Raw genomic sequence first — 21,166 nt, 5'->3', positions numbered from 1 at the left:
ATAATTATATTTAATTTTTAAAACTTTCATATTTTGTCACTCGATTGGATTATTTATTACGCTTCAACTTTCGAAAACTTTCATATTCGGATCAAAATCAATAATTTAGTATTACAGCAAAAATTGTAAAAATTATTAATTTTGATATATTTTATTTATTTTTTTAAATTACAAATAATGCTAAAATTGCTACAAAAATCACAACCAAACCCATCTAATAAAATGTTGTCATTTGTCAGACTTTGATTGGTCCAAATTTTTTTTATAATCACCATTTTTCCATTAAAAATTATAAAACATTATTATGTATAAAATTTAGAAATTAAATATTATTATTATATTTAAAAAATATTTATTATTTTTTTAAAATAAAAAAAAAAATATTTTTTAATTTATGATCAATATTTTTTGGGTCATAATAAATACGACCAAATACATAAAACTAGAGTTCTACGATCATGACTATGATAATTACCTAAAAAAAAATTGGTTATTGATAGAGATGTTTTAATAATATTGACATTTTTTATTATCCTTGCAACTGAATAAATTTAGACATGAACCCTAGTTTTAAGAAAATACTCATTTTTTATATATTAATTTAATAATCTTCAAATAAATTAACAAATTTGCAATTTTATTATTACTTAAAAGTTTATAAACAAAATCGATGAACTAATCAGGTCGGTTTATTTATAAAAGAAAGAATCGTTCCATTTCCCAAATCTTACCAGGTCAGTTTATAAGTTTATATGCAGGGTGTATTTATATTAAATAAAATTTTAATAATTAAATAAGATATAGTTATTTGGGTGTATTTATATTAATTATTTTTTTAAAATAATGTTAAGAGTATGACAATTATTTAAATTTGAATCGAATCTGTGTGATAATTTTTTATTTTTAAGTTATTGTTTGAGTTTCTATAAAATTGTTTGAATCAATATTTTAATTTAACAAATGAATTAAATTAAAACAATTTGAAACTATTTAAGTTTTGATTATTATTTTGAGGTTTAAAACCCTTTCTAGAGATGCTAAAAATGACAATTCATTATATATACTAGTAAAAAAATCAATGGTATCAAAGAAAAAATAAAAATAACAACATAAATAAAAAAAGACAATAACAACTAAATGAGATTACATGCAATTGATGGACTTTTGGATCTCAAGGAGCTACCATATTTATGTAACTCGAAATTTTCAGAGAACGTAAACATTTTGGTTTTCTTTGACGACATTCTTACTTCAATTTTTTGGGAAATGAAATAAACATGTCATACAAATACTTCATCTATGATTCAAACATTCATATATAAAATAAGTTAATTGTATTCATACATTGTCCAGAAACTATTACGTAATGAATGAGGGATAGTACTAATCTTCTACCAAATAACAATTTTACATCAATTCAAAACTATTGTAGACAAATCTGCCTATCACCTATCATACGATCTTATACAACAACATCATCCTTCAATTTTTTGGGACCGCCCCATCCTCAGCCCCTTCTCTACAGGGGCCTCTTCGACGAGCCTGTTTTGCCTCATTTTCAATGCTTGAATTCACTTTTCTTTTCACATTTCTCGAAGAAGAGGAGGCCGCCGCCGCAGCAACATCATTTGGTCTCTTCGTCCTTCCACTTCCTTGTTTTGACGCTGAACTCTCACTTTTAACAGCAAATTTTTCTCGGGCAGTTTGTGTATCAATTTTTCCCATGCATTGCCCATTATGTAAGCTCCACCGTGCATTTATGAATCATTTGTTTACTTGATGTACTGTAATTCCCAACTAAATAGCCAATTTTTCCTTAAAGTTCGTTCGTTATGGGTATTGATTTTCGTTGAAAGATTTCAAAAACCCCTACAAATTCCCACCAGCTTCTTCACACAGCTCTTTGAAAAATAACAACCAATAAATTTATCAATATGGATAATTGATAGAAGCTAGATTATCCAATATCCAAATAAAAACCCTTAACAAATCATCAAATAAAATACTATTTTTATTCAAAATATTAAACAAAAAAATATTCATTTAATCTAAATAATTCACTTTGTCCAATAAACATGGTTTTTGCACAAAAGAAATTGAATTATTTTCTATCTACATCAAAGAAGTTTTAATGTTAGAAATGTTTCTATATGTGTTACAAAATAAGTCGAAAAAAAGTGTTGCTAAATGGGGCCATGATATGTTTGGTACAAATATATCTTTTTCTAATCTCTCTATATAATGATGCTTAATTTTGAAAGTGTCTGGAATGCCGGGTCGAGAGCTGTGGTTAATTTAGATATATATATGTGAGAATAAATTAATATTTGAGTTGGATTTTGGGTTGACCCGTCCATAAACTTAAAACGGTTAAAAATAAAACTAAAAATGCTATAAATATGTTTCAAACTCGCCTAACAAAACAAGTAGAATTCTTTAACAAAATAGGCTAATAACACTTTATATTTTAATTTGAACATCAAAATTTGATGAACACGAGACATTTTTAACTAACTAATTTATATACATATATAATGGTGCATAATTTTGAAAGTGTCCGGATTGCTGGGTCGAGAGATGTGGTTAATTTGGATATATATGTGAGAGTAAATGAATATTTTGGTCGGATTGCGGGTTGACCCGCCCATAAACTTAAAACAGTTAAAAATAAAATTAAAAATGCTATAGATATGTTTCAAACTCGCAACCTAACAAAAATGAGTACAACTTTTTAACCAATTAGGCTAATAACACTTTATATTTTAAATTCAAAACCAATATGTGAATTATAATATTTTGAGTGTATCAAGACACCAAAACTAAAAATAAGTTTCGACACAACACAATACAATTAAAAGTTTGACACGAATTGCTCGAGTCGAAAACGACTATTTGACACGATGTCCAACTTTACTTAGGAGTAAGTACACATTTGTAAAGTTGAGAAGCGGCAGACGGAGAAGAAAAATGGCGCTCGCTTGGGAAAAGGATCATAAACGCGACGTTGACAACTCTTTTCCATCTCTCTATATTGTCCATATATTGTCCATCTTCTGCACTTCCTCTATGCTTAATTTTTGAAGCCCGAATCTTGAAAAGCGTCAACGAGCGGTTCACAAGACATGAGAGTCCAATCATGAACAACATTGAAGAGATCGTCGATTGCATCTAGGAATGCGGAGGCGTCACTAGAACTGAACCAGATAGAATCTTTAGTGGAAACGTACCTTGAGATCTGTCGACTAAGTGACTTGATAGCCTGTTTTAGTGCTCTAGGATTTTCATCAGTAAATTTCTCGACCAATTTATCGTGGAATCGACCATCGAAGTTGGAGAAAATCTGGAGGATGTCATGATAATTTATGTTTGTCGCTGCTAATTCCAGCTTTCTCGAATATTTTTGGGCTGTACAAAAGCACAACGCCTATCCCACATTTCTGTTGAAAGACATTAACCCCAATAGTCACCAACAAGATGTGGCGGACCGAATGAGTTGGGCGTATGAATAGTTCCCGCCAAACGCTTCTGCCAGCGGTTACATGATCATTTTTGTTGCACATATTTGATATATCTGGTAGCTTACCTATTAAACTAACTTTAACTTTTTTAGTTGAAATAATAAATTAATAGACACAATACACTGACTAGTTATAGTTAACACAATATAATACAGGAGTTAACACGATACACATAAATATGATGTTGACTCGAGTTAGCACGACATATATGAATCCGTTAATCATAATATTTTGAGTGGATCAAGACACCACAACTGAAAATAAGTTTCGACACAACACAATATGATTAAAAGTTTGACACGAATTGCTCGAGTCGAATACGACTATTTGGCACGATGTCCAACTTTACTTAGGAGTAAGTACACATTTGTAAAGTTGAGAAGCGATGAACGGAGAAGAAACTTTGAGAAGAAAGATGACGCTCGCTTGGTGCAATGACAGACAAGAGACAACCTGGCGAATTGAAACATCTTAGTAGCTAGAGGAAAAGAAAGTAAAAGCGATTCCCGTAATAGCGGCGAGCGAAATGGGAGCAGCCTAAACCGTGAAAACGGGGATGTAGGAGAGCAATACAAGCGTCGTGCGGGAGTTGAAAATAAGCATAGATCCGGAGATTCCCGAGTAGGTCAACCTTTCAAACTGCTGTTGAATCCATGGGCAGACAAATAACAATTAAGGTGAAGCAGGGTCAGGAACGACGAATCTCTTTATCATAAAGAGATTCATTTTGCAAGTTCGTTATTACGGGTAGTTCCTACAAAGTGTCTCCTAGAAGTTGGTTATCTACCTCTCATTTTGTTCTAAGATTCTTCTTGTTCGTAGATCATTTGTGGCACACGGGAAGGGCTCGTGCAGCTGCAGCAAGATTTGAAAAAGGAATTGATCGTGATTTTGAGCATGTTCTTTCCCTGATCCCTCTTAATTGAGGCAGGAGGGCGGGCTAATAAATTCGGGACAGGAATGGTAATGCGGTTCCCGAGCCGAACCACCCATTGTCATCCCTATAGCTTGTATGATGTTTGGTTATTGAAATAAAACTCAATTTTTATTCAAAACTTAAACATCATACCAACAATCTAAACAATAATTTAATTCATTTAAATATCAAAATTATCTTATAATTTTATTCTCTCTAAGTTACAATTTTCTCATTTAAACCATATCCTCTAAACTCAAACATAAATTAATTTTCATATTTTAAAATCTATTTTTTTTAGTTTTATCAAAGAAAAGTTTGAAAAAAACCCATAAAAAAACAAAAAAAACCATTTTCTCAAACAAACCCTACTTGTGTCATGAGTTATTTCCTTTTCCTATCTTTTTTTAATAATAACAATAATAATAATAATAATAATTTATTATTATTTATTGTAAACCCTAGAGAGTTAATATTTGGAAGTATAGGCCCAATAAGAGATGGGCCATGAGCCCAATGGACAAGTGTAAGTCCTTAATTCAAGCATAAACTAGCGTTGGGACCACCGCTGCTTTATTGTTGATCGGCGGTGAGAGAATTTCTCTTCAACATTAATATAGACAGATTAGCTTTCCCGCAATTTCTCTCTCTCCAAATCTATAGCCGTGTTTTCTTCTTCGCTCAAAGGCCAAAAATAAACCCTATCTATTGTCTCTTCCCTTCAGCTCTCTCTCTGTATGTATGTATGACTTCAACAATTTCAGGTAAGCTTCTTCTACACACATCTCTCTCAATAATTCCATGTTTTTCTTCTTTATCACTATTACAATTACATACATATCTAGATCTAAGCCGTTCCCAAATCTTACAGACAGCTTTCACTAATTAAACAAGTATATCATTTTCGTTTTACAATTCAGACTGTTCTTTTGGAATTGCTGTATGTAATTTATATATATTTTTGTGAATAGACTCGATATAGTCTGACATGGATTTGGCCAAGGAGAATCTTATGGATTTGCAAAAGACTTCGGCTCAAGAGGAGGAATTAACAAATGGAACTCATGATGTTGTTATGGAAGATAAAAACAAGGCATCTGTAGGTGTTGAGATTGTGAAATCTGATGGTATTAAAACTGAGGAGTCTAAAACTGAAAGTTCGACTAAAGCGTCGAGCAATGGGAAACTTGGACATCAATTTGAAGATAGAGTGAGAAACTCGAGTTCTGAACAATTGAGTTTACCTGTTGTTGATGGCGTGATATGTAATGGTGAAGTATTAATGCGACAGCAGGATTTAACTGTTGAGAGTTTTGGTGGAGTAAGTGTTACAGAAGAGTCAAGTTGTGTTGGTCTTGAACTTCCTCAGCATTCTGTTGTAGGAAATCTCAGTGAGGAAATCATGAAATCTGCCACTGCGGGTGAGGAAAATGATGCGGTGAAAGAGGACATGCCTAATGTGGAACACTCGGGTTTGAGACTTAAACCTGATGACACGAAGAATTCTTGTCTAGCGCCTTCTGAATGTGACGTGGAGGAGAAAATGAATCCCATACCCTACGATGAGAACCATTCTAGCCCGAAGAAATCTGGTTTGCCATTTCAAGGCGAGGAAGAGAGAAAGCTTTCTACGGAGGACTCTGTATTGCCAAATGAAGGTGACGCGACAAATAGTAATTCTGATAACATGGAAAGTGAACCTGCTAATAAAACTGAAAAGAAAGGTTCTGTCAAGCCAAGAGGTAAAGGTAATACAAAGTCAACTAGGGTTTTGAGAGGCAGCCCCAGAATTTTGCGTTCAAGGTTACCGGAGAAACCGAAAAATCCGGTGCCTGTTGTTAGTGTTACAGAAAAAAGTATTGATAGCGAGAAGACAATGAAGGGAAGGAAGAAAAAGAAGGCAAATAATGTTCCAGTTAATGAATTTGTTAGAGCTAGATCACATCTGAAATACTTAATAAAGCGCATGAGTTATGAACAAAACTTAATAGATGCCTATTCTGGCGAAGGTTGGAAAGGACAGAGGTGAGTCAATATTTTTTTCTAGAATTTAACCAATGTTTATTTGCGAGTCTTTTGTGTTCAAGTAACTTTAATATAACCAGGACATTTTTTACAACTTAATCTATATTTTCAATTCATGTATATCTCTGAAGTGTACATGAACTATTAACTTTCATTTCTTCTTGTCATAATGTGCAGTCTAGTAGAAGCTTTCGTTAACTTTTTGATGATTTTGCAGCATAGAGAAAGTAAAGCTAGCAGAGGAGATACAACGGGCAAAATCTGAAATTGTTCGCACTAAATTGAAAATAAGAGATCTATTCAAAGGCCTCGATTCATCAATTGCAGTGGGAAAACTACCAGAATCTTTGTTCGACTCAGAAGGAGAAATTGATAGTGAGGATGTGAGCATTTCTCCTTATAATTCATACTTAAAAAATTATAGATTAAGAATTGGATAGATGTTCAAATTAACCCATCAAGCTCACACAACTGAACTTTGTCCGATCACAATTTCCTTGTTGAATTTGAGACATATGTTGTTCCATGACAGATCTTCTGTGCTAAATGTGGATCAAAAGATTTACTACTAAATAATGATATAATACTCTGTGACGGTGCATGTGAACGTGCTTTCCACCAAATGTGTCTAGATCCACCACTCTTAAAAGAAGACAGTAATGTTCAAAACTCACTTGATTAAGATACTTTTTTTTTTCTAGTTTGTTTGATCATTATTAATGTATTTCTTCTTTCATTTGTTTTACAGTTCCCCCAGATGACAAGGGGTGGCTTTGCCCTGGTTGTGATTGTAAAGTTGACTGCATTGACTTTCTTAACAATTCACAAGGAACTAACCTTTCTGTTCTGGACAGCTGGGAGGTCATTGACAATAGAAACACCATTTGTTTGTTAACAACTTAATATTTTGTCTGAATATTTCTTTTCTCATATGCAGAAGGTGTTTCCCGAAGTTGCATCCTCTGGTAAGAAGCTGGATGATATATCGGATTATCCTTCTGATGATTCTGAGGATAATGATTATAAGCCTGATAATTTGGATGTGGATGCTGAAATGGGAGAAGGAGATGAATCAAGTTCTGATGAATCTGATTTCTATTCTGCTTCTGATGGTACCGGGGCTTCACCAGATAGAATACAGGAGTTGAATTTATCTTCTGATGAGGCTTCACCAGATAAAATGCAGGAGGTGAATTTATCTTCTGATGATTCAGAAGATGATAATTATAATCCCGATGCTCCAGATCTGGATCAACAAATTAATTCTGAAAGCTCATGCTCTGATTTCTCATCAGATTCAGAGGATTTTGGTGGTATATTGGCAGAAGACAAACCTAAAGAGGAACTTGTATCTATTTCAGCAGACCACACAAGGTCCAACAAAAAAGGCTCCTTAAATGGTGAACTAAAATCCTTAATGGAGGAATCCAATCTTGCGCAAGGTGACATTTCACTTTCATCAGGTAAAAGACAAGTGAAAAGGCTAGACTACAAAAAGCTGCAAGATGTAAGTTTTCTTGTTTGTTTTTGTACTTTATCCATAGAGATACTTGCTATGCATGTACACCTTATTTTATTTTATTTTATGAAGGGTGGAAATTCAAACTTGCTTATAGATAATATAGTTACCAACTTTAGGATTATTTATATAAACCTTTTATTTTCAGTAATTATCATTAGAATTAAGTAGGTGATATATATCCCTAATAAAGAGGATCTTCTCTTGTATATATATGGGTATATATCCTCAATAATATTCAGTGTTGGCCGCCTCACCTTGCAAGGAGGCGGTGATGTAGGTGGTCTAAGGCAGTGAAGCACGCTATTCCTATTTTTCATGTGAAAGCCCATTTTGTTTAATGAACTTAAGAAACCCTTTTTTTAAGAACTCAGAAGCTAAACTCGCATGAATGAAGTGCGATCTGTTCTGACCAAAAACCAAAAATAGAAACTCATCCCTATAGTAGGTCTAGTGAAATCAACTATTTCTTCCTCTTCTTTGTTGTTGTCGTTGTGATTCTCCTTGCCTTGTCGGCATTGTCTAGGCAGCCGAGGCAGTTGGTGGTCATTAACCGCCCCACCACTGCCTCCCTCCATTTAGAACACTTATAATATCATTCATATAATGAGTATATATCCTCAATGGTATCATTCATCTATTTTCTCAATAAATCCCTCGTGGTGAATTATTCCCATAATGGTATATAATACATTTATATATTTGGAGTTGGTCTGATGTGGATTATTTTAGATTATTTCCAAACAAACCACTATTACTTTATTCTTAAATATTTTAAATTTTAAATACTTGTGATATTTAGGTCTTTTTATCCAAATAATTCAAATAAACCATTTTTTACATCAAACAAGTTTCTCCCAAAAATATCAGATTATTTTCAAATAAACCTACATATAACAAGTTCTTATTTTATTTAATGTTAAATTTTCATTAAAAGGGTTGTCGCGAATGCGAGATCTTACAATACAAACAGCAAAATAATGTATCAGAAAGGGGAAAGTGGAGAAAGAAGAAAAAACCTCCACATAAGGTAGATAACCTCCACATAAGGAAGATTGTAATCAAATAAACTTAAAAAAAAGTTCATCGGTTAGAGTCACCACTCTAATTGAACCCTATATTGGATTTGTAGAATCCAATAAAGAAATAGGAAGATTAAATTAATATTGAGAAATGTTAACTTTCATTATAAAAAAGAGCGCAAGGGTGTGTGTTCAAACATTATAGTGAGTGGAAGAGGAAAAAACTGAAATAGAAACAGTAATACAGGGTATGTTAGATGCCACTAAGATCAAATAATTCTCATCCAGTAGAGGCTCTTCTTTCCCGGATTGAAGCAAACACAGAGTATAAAGCCTTTAATTATTTCTGTCCTGAAGCTTTTTCCCTTTTCCCTGGAATGTTCCCATGTTCCTTTCTTTCCAAATCGCCCACCACATGATGAGAGGTTCAATCATCGGCGATGATTTTGCCGGATCCCCATACAATACGCAGAGCCCAAAATTGGCAAACTTAGTGCAGCATTACCCAATGTAAATTGAGAATGCACTACATAAGGGCCTATAAGTCCGTAGAGAAATAGTAATGGTGGAGGATGAAGTCAACGGTCTTCTAACTCCTGGTGCAAAGGCATTACCTACTTGTCTGACAGTTGTCAGGACTCTCCCGTGGATTGCTCCCCTTTTAGAAAACGAGATCCTTAATGGAATTTTAGCTCTCTACACAAGAGAACCGGGATAAAGCCCCTTGAATTGGGAAGACTCAAAGAATTTGAGACGCGACTTGGATAGACTTCTTTCATATAATCAATGATTATGTCATTAAGGGAATATGACCCTATTTATAAAAATAAGTTTTAATCCTAATGAAAATGAAATATTATGAAGATAATATAACTATTTGAACCACAAAAAATAATTATCAACTAATTATATAATACTTCTATTTTTAATAATTGTTGATTAATTGATTGAACAAGTGTTGGTATTGGATAGTGGATTATTTAACAATAATATCAATAACCTACATCACAAGGCTAAAATATCTCTAATTTGCATCTCACAATTATATCCCATTTCGTAAGAACTCCTGTCAAAGCCCCATAGAGATCAACTCGGCCCAATTAGCACCTAATGAGTACTAAAATGAACATTGTACAACATTCATTATGTTATTTGCTTTTATTTATTTTGCTCATTCAGTACCAAGATCTTCTTGGCAATTTTAATTCAATAAATGATTTTCCTCCTTTGATTGGCTAACATTTTATTGCTTTGAACAATTCAAGGAGACCTATGGAAATGTTTCGTCTGATTCGGAGGATGATAATTCAACAAAGAGAAAGAAGAATAAAAGTATCAAAAGAGACTCTCCTTCAACTAGTGGAAGAAAAACAACAAATTCTGGAGGCTTGAAGGAAGAGGAGGACAAATGTGTACATACTCCTAAGAGAGGAACACCTAGTCAGAAGTTGAAATCTGAAAACAAAAATGGTTTACATGAATCAAGTCCAAATTCGTCTGAACAAGTTTCTAGTGCTAAGAAGTCGGGTTCCAGAAGACTTGGAGAAACTGCAACTCAGGTACTTACAGCTCAAATAATAATTATCGTTTTTAAAATTTGTTTCTTGTTCTATAATAATCGAAAATAATATCAAATTTCTATTTTTGATATTTTTCCTTTGATATCGGCCCAAGTAAATTATAGACTGATTGTGTTGTAATAGTTATAAGTTTAGTAATAAACTCATTAATTCATTTTTTATATGCATTAGATGTTAAGTTTAGAAAGAAAAAAAATAGTGTACGAATTGACCTTATTTGGAAACACTTTTTATTTCTGTTTCTTTTATAGCATACATATAGGTACATTTCGAAACTAAACTTGGAGCTTGTTTGATGTAAGATTTTTATTCTCTTTGAAATAATCCGATTTTTTATAGCAGCTCACAAATTCATGTTTTTATATGCACTAGATGTTAAGTTTATAAGAAAAATATATTTGTACCCAACATATTGGCCCCATTCAGCAACACTTTTTATTTCGGTTTATTTGATAGCATACATATAGATACGTTTCAACACTAAAGCTTGTTTGATGTAGGTAGAAAATAATCCTATTTTTTTTTTTTTGTGGGGAAACCTTGTTTGTTGACAAAGTGAATTATGTAGGTTAAATGACTAAAATATCGTGTTTAATATTTTGACAATTATAAAAAAGTAAAAATGGTATTTTATTGGATGATTTGATTGATGATTGATAATGGTTTGTTTGGACATTGGATAAGCCTTCATTAATAGAGATTGATAAATTTATTTGTTGCCTCATTTGTTGCAGGGGCTTTTGAAATCGTTCAACGAAAATCAATACCCAGACCGATCTTTGAAGGAAAATTTGGCTATGGAGTTGGGAATCACAGTACATCAAGTAAACAAATGGTTCATAAATGCACGATGGAGCTTTCGTAATGGGCCACGCATGGAAGCAGTTGCTGCAGAAACTGCCCGAGAAAAAGTTGCTGCTAAAAGTGAGAGTCCAGCGTCAAAACAAGGAAGTGGAAGGAAGAAGAGACCAGCAGCTGCTGCTGCAGAAACTGCCCGAGAAAAAGTTGCTGCTAAAAGTGAGAGTCCAGCTAAAAGTAAGAGTCCAGCGTCAAAACAAGGAAGTGGAAGGAAGAAGAGACCAGCAGCTGCTGCTGCGGCCTCCTCTTCGAGAAACACGAAAAGAAAAGTGGATTCAAGCATTGAAAATGAGGCAAAGTCAGCAGTCGAGGCGCCTGTTGAGAAGGGGCTGAGGAGAGGGCGGTCCAGAAAAATTGAATGATGATGTTGTTGTATAAGATGGTAAGAAAAAGCAGATTTTATTTTTAATTTTGGATGGGTTGGCAAAGAAAGAGTTAGAGGATTGATGTTTACTGTTTTAACCATCCCTCATTCATTTCATAATAGTTTCTAGACAGTGTATGAATACAATTTAACTTATTTTATGTACTGCTGCATAATGTACTCTCTTTTACTTAATTGTTTAGACCTTGGATTCAATTGGTTAAAACAACATTTATTTTTCTTCTTATTCTTCTTGTTTGCTATTATGTTGAAAAGTGGTCAAATGAGTTTTATATTATATGGATGTTTGAATCACAGATCATAGATGTTTAATTCATTGTTAAAGAAATTTCAACTGAAAATCAGTGTCATTTTGTCTAAATTTGAAAACACCCAAACTGGAGGATGCAGTGGTCTTCATACAATATATGCTATATTTGGCTTCTTTGTCATTTCCTTTTTATGCTTGTGTTCATGTTTTTTTTGGCTTGTTGTCTTTGTTTAATGAGTACTTGATTGTTTTGGTTGTTCAAAGTTTGGTTTATTTTATTTGGGTTTGTTGTCATTGAATCAATTAGTTTGGAAACATTCTCTTTTAGGGGATTTCACTCTTAAATTAGTTGATAATTTCCTTAATTCCAACTTTGTGTTACTAATATTAATTCACTCTATTTTTATAAAATTTTAAAATTATTTAAAATAGTAAGAATTTACTTAACCCAAACTTCTTAACCTCAGTTTGAATTAGGCATAGCAAAATTTTGGAATGATCTAAAATTATCAACGAAATACTTCGACCCGACTCAAACCCGATTTATTAAAAAAAATATATTTTAGAAAAATCTGACTTTTTTTATAAAAAAATAATCTTTAACCTGTTTAAAAATAAAATATTCCATTAATATGTATTTAAAATACGGTAATAATATTTATTAAAAATAAATAGAATATCTTTTTAAAAAATTTATAGGTACAATATTAAAATTTTCATATTATAAAATTAGAATGGCATGAATTTTGAGAATACTTATATTTTAAGTGAGCAATTTGATACATTATATAGGTATAAATTGTAATGGGTATAATTTATATAGGATATTAAGAGGTATAAATTATATAGATTATTAATGCTTGGTTGGAAAAATAAAAGAGGTATAAATTATATAAGTTTTATAATTTTGTGTTTGTTTGTTAGTACAATAAAATAGTAAAAAGATTATTTCATCCTTATATTTATATAAATTATTTTAATATTTATTTTATCTTATTTTATATTTTATTATTAATTAGATTTAAATTAATAAAAAGAAGTAATCATCATATAAATATTTTATAATTAAATAATAATACTATATAATTATATAAGTTAATTATTTATATATATATGATTTTTTTTTTGTATATTAGGTTATATCAGTTACAATATTATATGAATCACCCTGTTTATACAAAAATAAAACAAAAATAAATTGACCAAACATTAACTAAAATTTACTTAGACATAAATATCTTATATCTAAACAAACACCCGCAATACCTAAAATGTTCATGCCCACTTTTACAATCATATTTGCAGACAGTGAGTTTATATTTGCAATCCATAACCTTTCCAAAGACATAAACTTTCAGAGGATGTTAATATTTGAAATATTCCACATTTCATGTATTTCAAATTTAATTCTCTATCTTTTAATACAATAACGATGCCAACATGATTTTCCCCAAGAAAATGTAATTGAGCACCTTAATCAAATAAAATACCATTTCTGTGGTGAAATTTAAGTGTACAAACAAAAATGACAGCTCCAAACAACCTGTCATAAATTATTGACTGTTGTAGCAATGAAAAACCTCAAAACAAATACTAAAAATAGGAATAATCTAGTTATTATCGTTTCTCCCTGTGAATGAATCTAGGTTCTTTTGGCTCACCCATCTTCTTCCTCAACTGCCTAAAGAGTAGAAATTACAAAATCAAAAGAGATACCATAGCCGTTTTTAAGTACCTGCAGAAACCAAAGCCAAGGATCAAAGAATAACACAATCAATCTAACAAGAAAGATATCAATACAGCAGGCAGCAAATTGTATATGGAAGGTCAGTTATTTAAAAATTACAGTATTTATTGAATAGAACTTTTATTAAGATCTATCAAAGCCATTACATATAAATGTATAATCATACCTATAAACATACCCAAAATAGTCCATTTTTATATAATAAGCAACTTTATACAACAATCTCTAAAAATGCAACATATTAAATGATAGCAAAACAACCATGACAATGAAGATACATATGATATGATGATGATACTAAACATCTTATGAACACAATTTACAACAAAGCAACTGCAGCAGGTGAAATGAAGTATGAATTTACCCTAAAAAGCAACATCATTATGTGAATAATTCAAAGCAATAACACCAAGATGAACACCTCTCAAGCAAACCTCTAAGAGGTTGTGATGAATATTCATGATTATGGAAGTAGATTTATGCAGCAAAAGAAGGGGAATAAGAACCTACAATTAAGATTATCATGATCTGTTCGGCCATCTTGTCATTGATAGTGCTGTGCATCACCCATCTTTTCCTCTTCTACCTATCAAATCCCAAACCCATATTTTCTCTTATAATCCAAAATTCAGAAACTAAAAGACCCTTTACAGATTACATCTCTCAAAGTTGGAATCTACACGGAAGAACAGTTCTTTCCTAACTACTTCCTTTCTCATGTACATGTCCTACAAACGGTAAATACTCACAAAGACAATACTACCGATCTTGACAAGTACGGCGAAAGATACCGTTATAAAGCTCGCAGAAAGCGCGCAAGTTGACGTCCAGACGCGCCGTCATTGTAGCTCCGGCGTACAATGGCATGAGAGATTGAGTACATCCTAACTCTCCCAGTTTCCTACAGAATATTCTCAGTCATAAAATGCATAAAAATAGGTGCATCCTCGTATATATGTGTTTCAATGTACCTGGGATTGGCGAAAGATGAGCGGCGAGACTGGAGGCGAGGAGCGGAAAGTGGCGGGGGACGGAGGCGAGGGGCAGCCGGAGATGACCGGAAAGTCGTGGCCCTAGCGGTTGAGATGAGAGACCGGGAAATGGAACCACGCCACGCCATTTACAGAGCTCTGGTATGAAGGATACGACCGATTTTAGGGTTTTAGATCCACGAAGGGATTTTGACTGTAGAAGACGAGGAGGAAAGGAATTATGAAAAATATCAATTAGTTCCCAAACTAGTACCAATTGTCAAAATTATCCATATTTCTTTTCTATGTCCAAAATCAATCTTTTTTTCCAATGTATTTTCTTTTTATTTTTGTATGTATTATTTGTTTTTGAAAATAGTGATTTATACGTCACCATAAAATATGAAAAATAAAATATGGGGTGAGAAACGAGCATAGGTTCGGCCTCAATGAAAAAAATTGGAACACCTAACAATGCATTAACATGTCATAAATTAAAATAAAACATCAAATAAGAACTTCTTTTTGCTCGATTATGTTTCTCTCAATGTTCACATCGAACTTTAGCCTGAAAAACTATTGGGAAGAATGTCAATTTTATTTATAAAGTTGGATGAAGGTGTCAAATTTGTTTATTAACTTGTAAAATTTTATTTATGTATACAAACTTGTCAAAAAGTGTTAAATTTATTGAATTTAACAGAAATCATTAACGGTGTTAAAAAAATTTCCACCTGTTCCTGCCATGTCATATCCACGTCATTATATAAATATATTAACTTTATAATCAAATTATTTTTTCAAACAGACCTTATATCTTTAAATAAAAATAAAAATAATATATCTGTAATTCTTCTTCTCATCTTCTTCCTCCCTCACCAAACACCAAACAGGTTTCACCCCTCTTCCATTACATTCAATCTAAATCTATCTGCATAAAGATCCTTCTAATATTTTGAGTACTGATCTACAACCTCTCTCACTCATTTAATTTAACAGTGTTCGTTTCAACATTTTCTCATCACGTATGCAAATCTCGGCGGCGGAGGAAGCGATGAAATTGGAATTGAACGTAGCTTCGATTTGACGAAAACGGAAGAGGAAAGTGATGAACGATAGATTGGAAGAAGTGGCGTACCGTCTGGGGAAGTTAGGGTTGTGAGAAAGAGTAGAAAGAGAGAGTATTGATGCTATTGATATTGGGAAGATCCATTTTCGTACCATCGTTTGTGTTTGTGGATGCTTGAGATGAAGATAATAGCTTTTCAATCTCTTCATTAATGGGTGTTTGAAGAATGAAAATGGGTTTAGTGAGAATGAACTAACTGAATGATTCAATTTGTATTATTTCTTTTTGTTCTTCAGTCAAGCAATCTTCTTTCTTTAATCCGAACCAGAGAGCTTTCTCTCTCTCTACGTAGATGGACTCTAGGTGTCAAGTGGGATGAGAATGGTGAAAAATGTATTAGAAGAATATTTGTTAAATGAAATGGGAGAGGCTGTAGATCTGTACTAAAAATATTATAAGGATCTTTATGTGGATAGATTGAATGAAATAGAAGAGAGGTGGAACAGTTTGGTAAAGGAGACGCAAGATGAGAAAAGAATTACAAATATATTATTTTTATTTCTATTTAAAGACATAAGGTCCGTTTGAAAACAATGATTTGATTATAAAGTTAATATATTTATATAATAACGTGGATATGACATGGCAGGAACAGTTGGAAAGAATTTTAACACCGTTAACGATTTCTGTTAAATTCAATAAATTTAACAATTTTTAACAAGTTTGTATACATAAATAAAATTTTACAAGTTAATAAATAAATTTGACACCTTCATCCAACTTTATAAATAAAATTGACATTCTTCCCAAAAACTATTTCGACAATAGTAAAAAATCACGAGAGTCTTAGACCGCTTAAATCATCGATTATATCACATATAATGAGTTACATAATGTATTTACAAATTAAAATTTACAATCTAACGAATTACATAAACTTTCAAAAACAACATCATCATTAAAGATGGTACGCACATATGTATCTTCACCAACGATAGAAATACTTAAACCTTAAATGTATCTAGGAAGAGAAGAGAAAATAGTTGGAAAAAAAAGTGTATTCCTAACACATATTTTCGTCTTGAGTCGTCTCCTTCTCTTTGTCTTGTTTTTGTCTCTAGAATTATAATATAACAGATCACCTTAAATTGATCGAGTCTCCCATCTTGCCTCTTTTTCATGACTAAGAATCTCACTCAAGGTCTTATTCATCTTCTTTGATTGAAAGATAATATAATGATATTCTTGGTTTGTTTGAGAGTTTCTCTAATGATGTCTCCACCTAAATTTACAAGTGTATTCTATTAGTCTTTCTCTTCTTAGTCTTTTATTCATATTGCGTGTTAACTAACAATATGTCAAATTTTAATCACCCACCAACTCAATGCAATCTTGCAATTTGACCCGAAGGATTGCCTTGTCAACATGTCGACAATGTTGTCATAAGTAAATATATTTTTAATAAGATTTGTTGTGTACCATTATTTCCTTCATCCATAGTCAACCTCTTCACTAAGATCATCCTCCTCTCCAACATTAGAAGAAATATCAATGGTCCCATGATAATTCTTCCTTAGTAGTGTGCCTTTTTTTTATGACATATCTCCATGTCGAGTTATGATTTCTCTTGAATCACTACTCGTCTTTATTGTGTGTGGTCTAGATTTGTTAAACTTCTCATCTCAACTTAGCATAACATTATCTCCACATTCTTCTAGCCAAACTCTATACTCTTTTTTTCCCAAAAAAAAAACTCTATACTCTTTGGCATGATCTAAAAATCCAATAAAGAAATATTCATTTGTCATTGGTTCCATCTTTCATTCATTCACACACACAACCAAAGATTTTTGAATGAGCATATTAATTAGATGAATCAATCCATACCTCAATTGGTATCTTCAAACTAAGAGCAATTGCTAAACTTTTATTGATCAAAAAGTTAACTTTGGATATTTCTTCCCCACCATTTTGTAGAGGCGTTTCCTTAACCAATAGGTGTCTTGCAATTTCGACAGCTTTGCCAAATTCTTTAAACTCCAAGTTCACGTACTCATAATCATGTAAATCCTCATCTTCTTATTCCTCTTACCCACTTGACTCTCTACTAAAGTCTTCCAATCTTTAAGCTTTTGAATTGCTCGATTCTTGTGCTTAATTGCCCATTACCTCCTCAAAAGATTATTAATGAATAGAATGAAATACATTACCACGAGTTAAAGTTTTGGCACTAAGAATTCCTTGCTAACCCAATTTTTATAAATCTTTGAGTTAAACATCAGATTCTAGAACCTTGATGTGTACGGAGTGACCTCGGGGATAATAACTAAACATACTTGTGAATTACCTCGGAGTGACCTTGATGTTATATATAAGCTTATATTATAGGGTTATAAATTTCATTTTACATTCAAAGTTTTAATATTATAAAACATAAATTAGAAAGAAGGAAAGAATTCGTTTGAGAATGAAAATTTGGTTAGATGAGAGGGAAACCGTAAATAGGAAGAAAAAAATATATATTTTAATTTAAATTATTTTGGATTAATTGGATTATTTAAAATCCAATCCTAATTAAACTCAATTTAATCAAATTCGAATTTAATTCAAACCGAAATAGTTAATCCAATTTTGTAATTGGGTTCGGATCAATCCATCAAATATTCATCTTTAGGATAATCAAATTTAATATTTTCTTATCTAATTACTTAATTTTTTATTTATTTTATTATCTAATGTTTAATATGTTTAATTAAAAAAACAACATTATTAAATTTTTAATGTTATAATTCATTTTGTTTATTTAAAATTTGAGTATGAAAATATATATTGTATATCTTGTTTACTAAGTGATGCAAAATAAGTAAAAAAATAAATTATATTAAGGTGAAATGTAATTTAAAGAAAAAAATTTAAAAATATATTCTTATTTAGAACTGATCCGGTATTTTGGATCAGATATCCGTCTCTATTTTTTTTTTTAAATTTGCTATTCGTATCCGACTCGGTATCCAACCACTATTTGACTCGAAAAAATTGTAAGATGTTCAGTTATCACAGTCGACTGATGCGTTTATTCCACAATGCTATTATTATTATTATGATATGAGAGATCTCTTCTGAAAAACCGGTGGAGGCGGTCAGTAAACGAATTGATCTTCTTGAAAATCATCGAGCTTGTTAACGCTAAATTTTATGTTTGTTCATTGGTGAACATTTTTTTATTATGCTTTCATTATTGTTCAAAAATGATTATTTCGTTGTGTTTTGGGTGTGTTTGAGGTGACACTCATATTTTTGTATTGTTTTGGTCGTTATGTCTAAACGACAATTATTTATATCATATTGCATTGGTCTTTTTTTATAATAAAAGTTAAAAATATGTTAAATATAATAAAACATGTCAAATATTTGTTAAACGGTGAATAATTGGTCAAATAAATGTTAACCGGGATATAACGAGTGTACAATTAGTCAAACATTTGTTAAAAAAAATATTAAACTAGTCCAGACAGTATTAAACCAGTCAAAAATAAAATAAATAAATAAATAATTTGACCCAATTCATATCCAACCGATCAAAACTTGAACTCATATTAATGAATTATATAAGTTAGTAACTAAATGAATAAATTTAATTTGGGTCTGAAAATGATTTGTGTAAAAGTAGTGTCGTTTACTCACACTTATTGACCAAGTGATTGTATATATGTTTGAAATATAGCAGAAGGTTGACAATGATATATATGAATTTATCATGCAAATTAATCCTAATAAAACCAACAAACAATTAATGATATGCCCCCACCCCACCCACCCCCTACAATGTGTGGTGTTTGTGAGAGGTTGACCATGACTTTAATCATTTTTCTATATGTATAAAATTCATTGAATTGAATTAAAAGCACAAATAGACATACAACTAGCTAGTTTGATTGAAGAAAAAGATGGTGATCAAGTGTAAACGTTCATGTGGGTTTTGGATGGTAATGATAATAATAATAATAATTAGTCATGAATATTTGATAATATTGGCGGATGATCTTGATCTTGATGGTGGTGGTGGTTGCATTGAGGAGGAAAGAAAATCTCTCCTGGAATTCAAAGCTGCTTGGCTGCAGGCTGCAGGAGGATTGAACTCCTTCTTAACTTCCTGGGTAGATGATGATGATCATCATGACTGCTGTGATGGCAGCTGGGAAGGGGTTACTTGTGATTCCGTCACTGGCCACATCTTACAACTCCAATTGGATGGCATTCTCTCCCAAGAATCAGATTTAAACTCTACTGGGAAGAGTATGGAAGCAATTGGAACAGGTATATCTATAAACAAAATTAATAGAATATCACCTTAATTAATTCATTATTAAGACATAGTCTTTTATATAAATTATTATTTAGTTATTTCTTTTTCTAAAGGGATTCAGAAGTTGTCGACTCTAAAGCAATTGGAGGATCTCAGTATTGGCAATAATCAACTCCATGCCAATGTTTTGTCATCTTTGAGTACACTTAAATCTCTCAAGATGATTGATCTATCTAGAAATCATTTATTCAATGATGCTTTTTCATCTCAAGGTAACTTAAATAGTCTTCTCATTTGTACTTATTTTTTTAAAAGATGTTGATTATTTGAATCTCCAATCTAGGTTAGAACCATTGTGCTTTAAAATTAAACCAACTATAATCATTCATATCATTCATAATCAAATCAAAAAGGTTCTAAATCATGCTTCAAAACTTAAAAATAAAAATTCAGTCTGTTTGAAAATACGTAAAGTAACAAACAAATATTATTAAATTGTTAATATATACATAATTAAAATATATTTCCAAACATTATTTCATCTAAATCAATATCAAATTAATAATATAAATTAAAATATAAACTTTTAAATTTATTTTTTTTTGTCCAAACTCATATCCATCTCAGGAGGCATTTCCAAATAGGCTAAAAATCAGAGCACTCAAGTTTATTGCATATTAATTTTAATACATTAAGGTTGAACATCAGTTTAATGTACATATTACATAAATGAATAAAATATTAAGTAATGTGTTTTTAATAAACAAAATGAGATAAAACTCTTAATTATAATTTTGTGTTTTCAAAAATAAACAAAATGAGATAAAACTCTTAATTACGAGATTGTATTTATTTGTATTTTGTTTGATGACTCTATTGAGATTATCAAAATTAAAAAGGTTATATTTTCAATCCAACAATGGAAATGAATATGAATATAGAATGATTGATAAGTAGGAAATAAACATATCTTGTTTCAGTTCATTACAATTTGTTAGGA

At 31.5% G+C, this 21,166-nt stretch overlaps 3 protein-coding genes across 6 annotated transcripts; 2 read left to right on the top strand and 1 right to left on the bottom strand.

Moving 5' to 3' along the window:
• The first annotated feature begins 4,996 nt into the window (after positions 1-4,996).
• On the top strand, positions 4,997-12,049 carry LOC124945085 (pathogenesis-related homeodomain protein). 2 transcript variants are annotated; one of them, XM_047485456.1, is made up of 9 exons: positions 4,997-5,198; positions 5,406-6,459; positions 6,677-6,842; positions 6,992-7,115; positions 7,208-7,320; positions 7,397-7,966; positions 10,266-10,559; positions 11,315-11,515; positions 11,591-12,049. In XM_047485456.1, exons 2-9 carry the CDS (start codon positions 5,423-5,425, stop codon positions 11,798-11,800), a joined length of 2,715 nt encoding a protein of 904 aa, XP_047341412.1. In that variant the 5' UTR covers positions 4,997-5,198; positions 5,406-5,422; the 3' UTR covers positions 11,801-12,049. The 2 variants fall into 2 exon arrangements, with proteins under 2 accessions (XP_047341412.1, XP_047341411.1); XM_047485455.1 differs by having other exon boundaries at positions 11,315-12,049.
• A 1,538-nt stretch (positions 12,050-13,587) lies between these two features.
• Positions 13,588-15,003, bottom strand: LOC124945956. 3 transcript variants are annotated; one of them, XR_007100003.1, is made up of 4 exons: positions 14,792-15,003; positions 14,570-14,721; positions 14,331-14,406; positions 13,588-13,808 (listed from the first exon to the last, which is right to left on the bottom strand). XR_007100003.1 is itself a non-coding variant. In XM_047486495.1 (3 exons), exons 1-3 carry the CDS (start codon positions 14,938-14,940, stop codon positions 13,801-13,803), a joined length of 267 nt encoding a protein of 88 aa, XP_047342451.1. In that variant the 5' UTR covers positions 14,941-15,002; the 3' UTR covers positions 13,588-13,800. The 3 variants fall into 3 exon arrangements, 1 of the variants encoding a protein (XP_047342451.1); XR_007100004.1 differs by having other exon boundaries at positions 14,612-14,721; positions 14,792-15,001; XM_047486495.1 differs by lacking the exon at positions 14,331-14,406 and having other exon boundaries at positions 14,612-14,721; positions 14,792-15,002.
• A 4,782-nt stretch (positions 15,004-19,785) lies between these two features.
• Positions 19,786-20,536, top strand: LOC124944447 (receptor-like protein 30). Its single transcript, XM_047484700.1, has 2 exons — positions 19,786-20,177; positions 20,280-20,536. The coding sequence occupies exons 1-2, from the start codon at positions 19,808-19,810 to the stop codon at positions 20,486-20,488; spliced, it is 579 nt and encodes a 192-aa protein (XP_047340656.1). The 5' UTR covers positions 19,786-19,807; the 3' UTR covers positions 20,489-20,536.
• Positions 20,537-21,166: the final 630 nt, after the last annotated feature.

This window comes from Impatiens glandulifera, chromosome 7 (assembly GCF_907164915.1).
Source record: "Impatiens glandulifera chromosome 7, dImpGla2.1, whole genome shotgun sequence".
Lineage (NCBI taxonomy): Eukaryota > Viridiplantae > Streptophyta > Magnoliopsida > Ericales > Balsaminaceae > Impatiens > Impatiens glandulifera.
The sequence above is the reverse complement of the archived record's forward strand: the minus strand, read 5'-3'. Positions and strand labels throughout refer to the sequence as shown.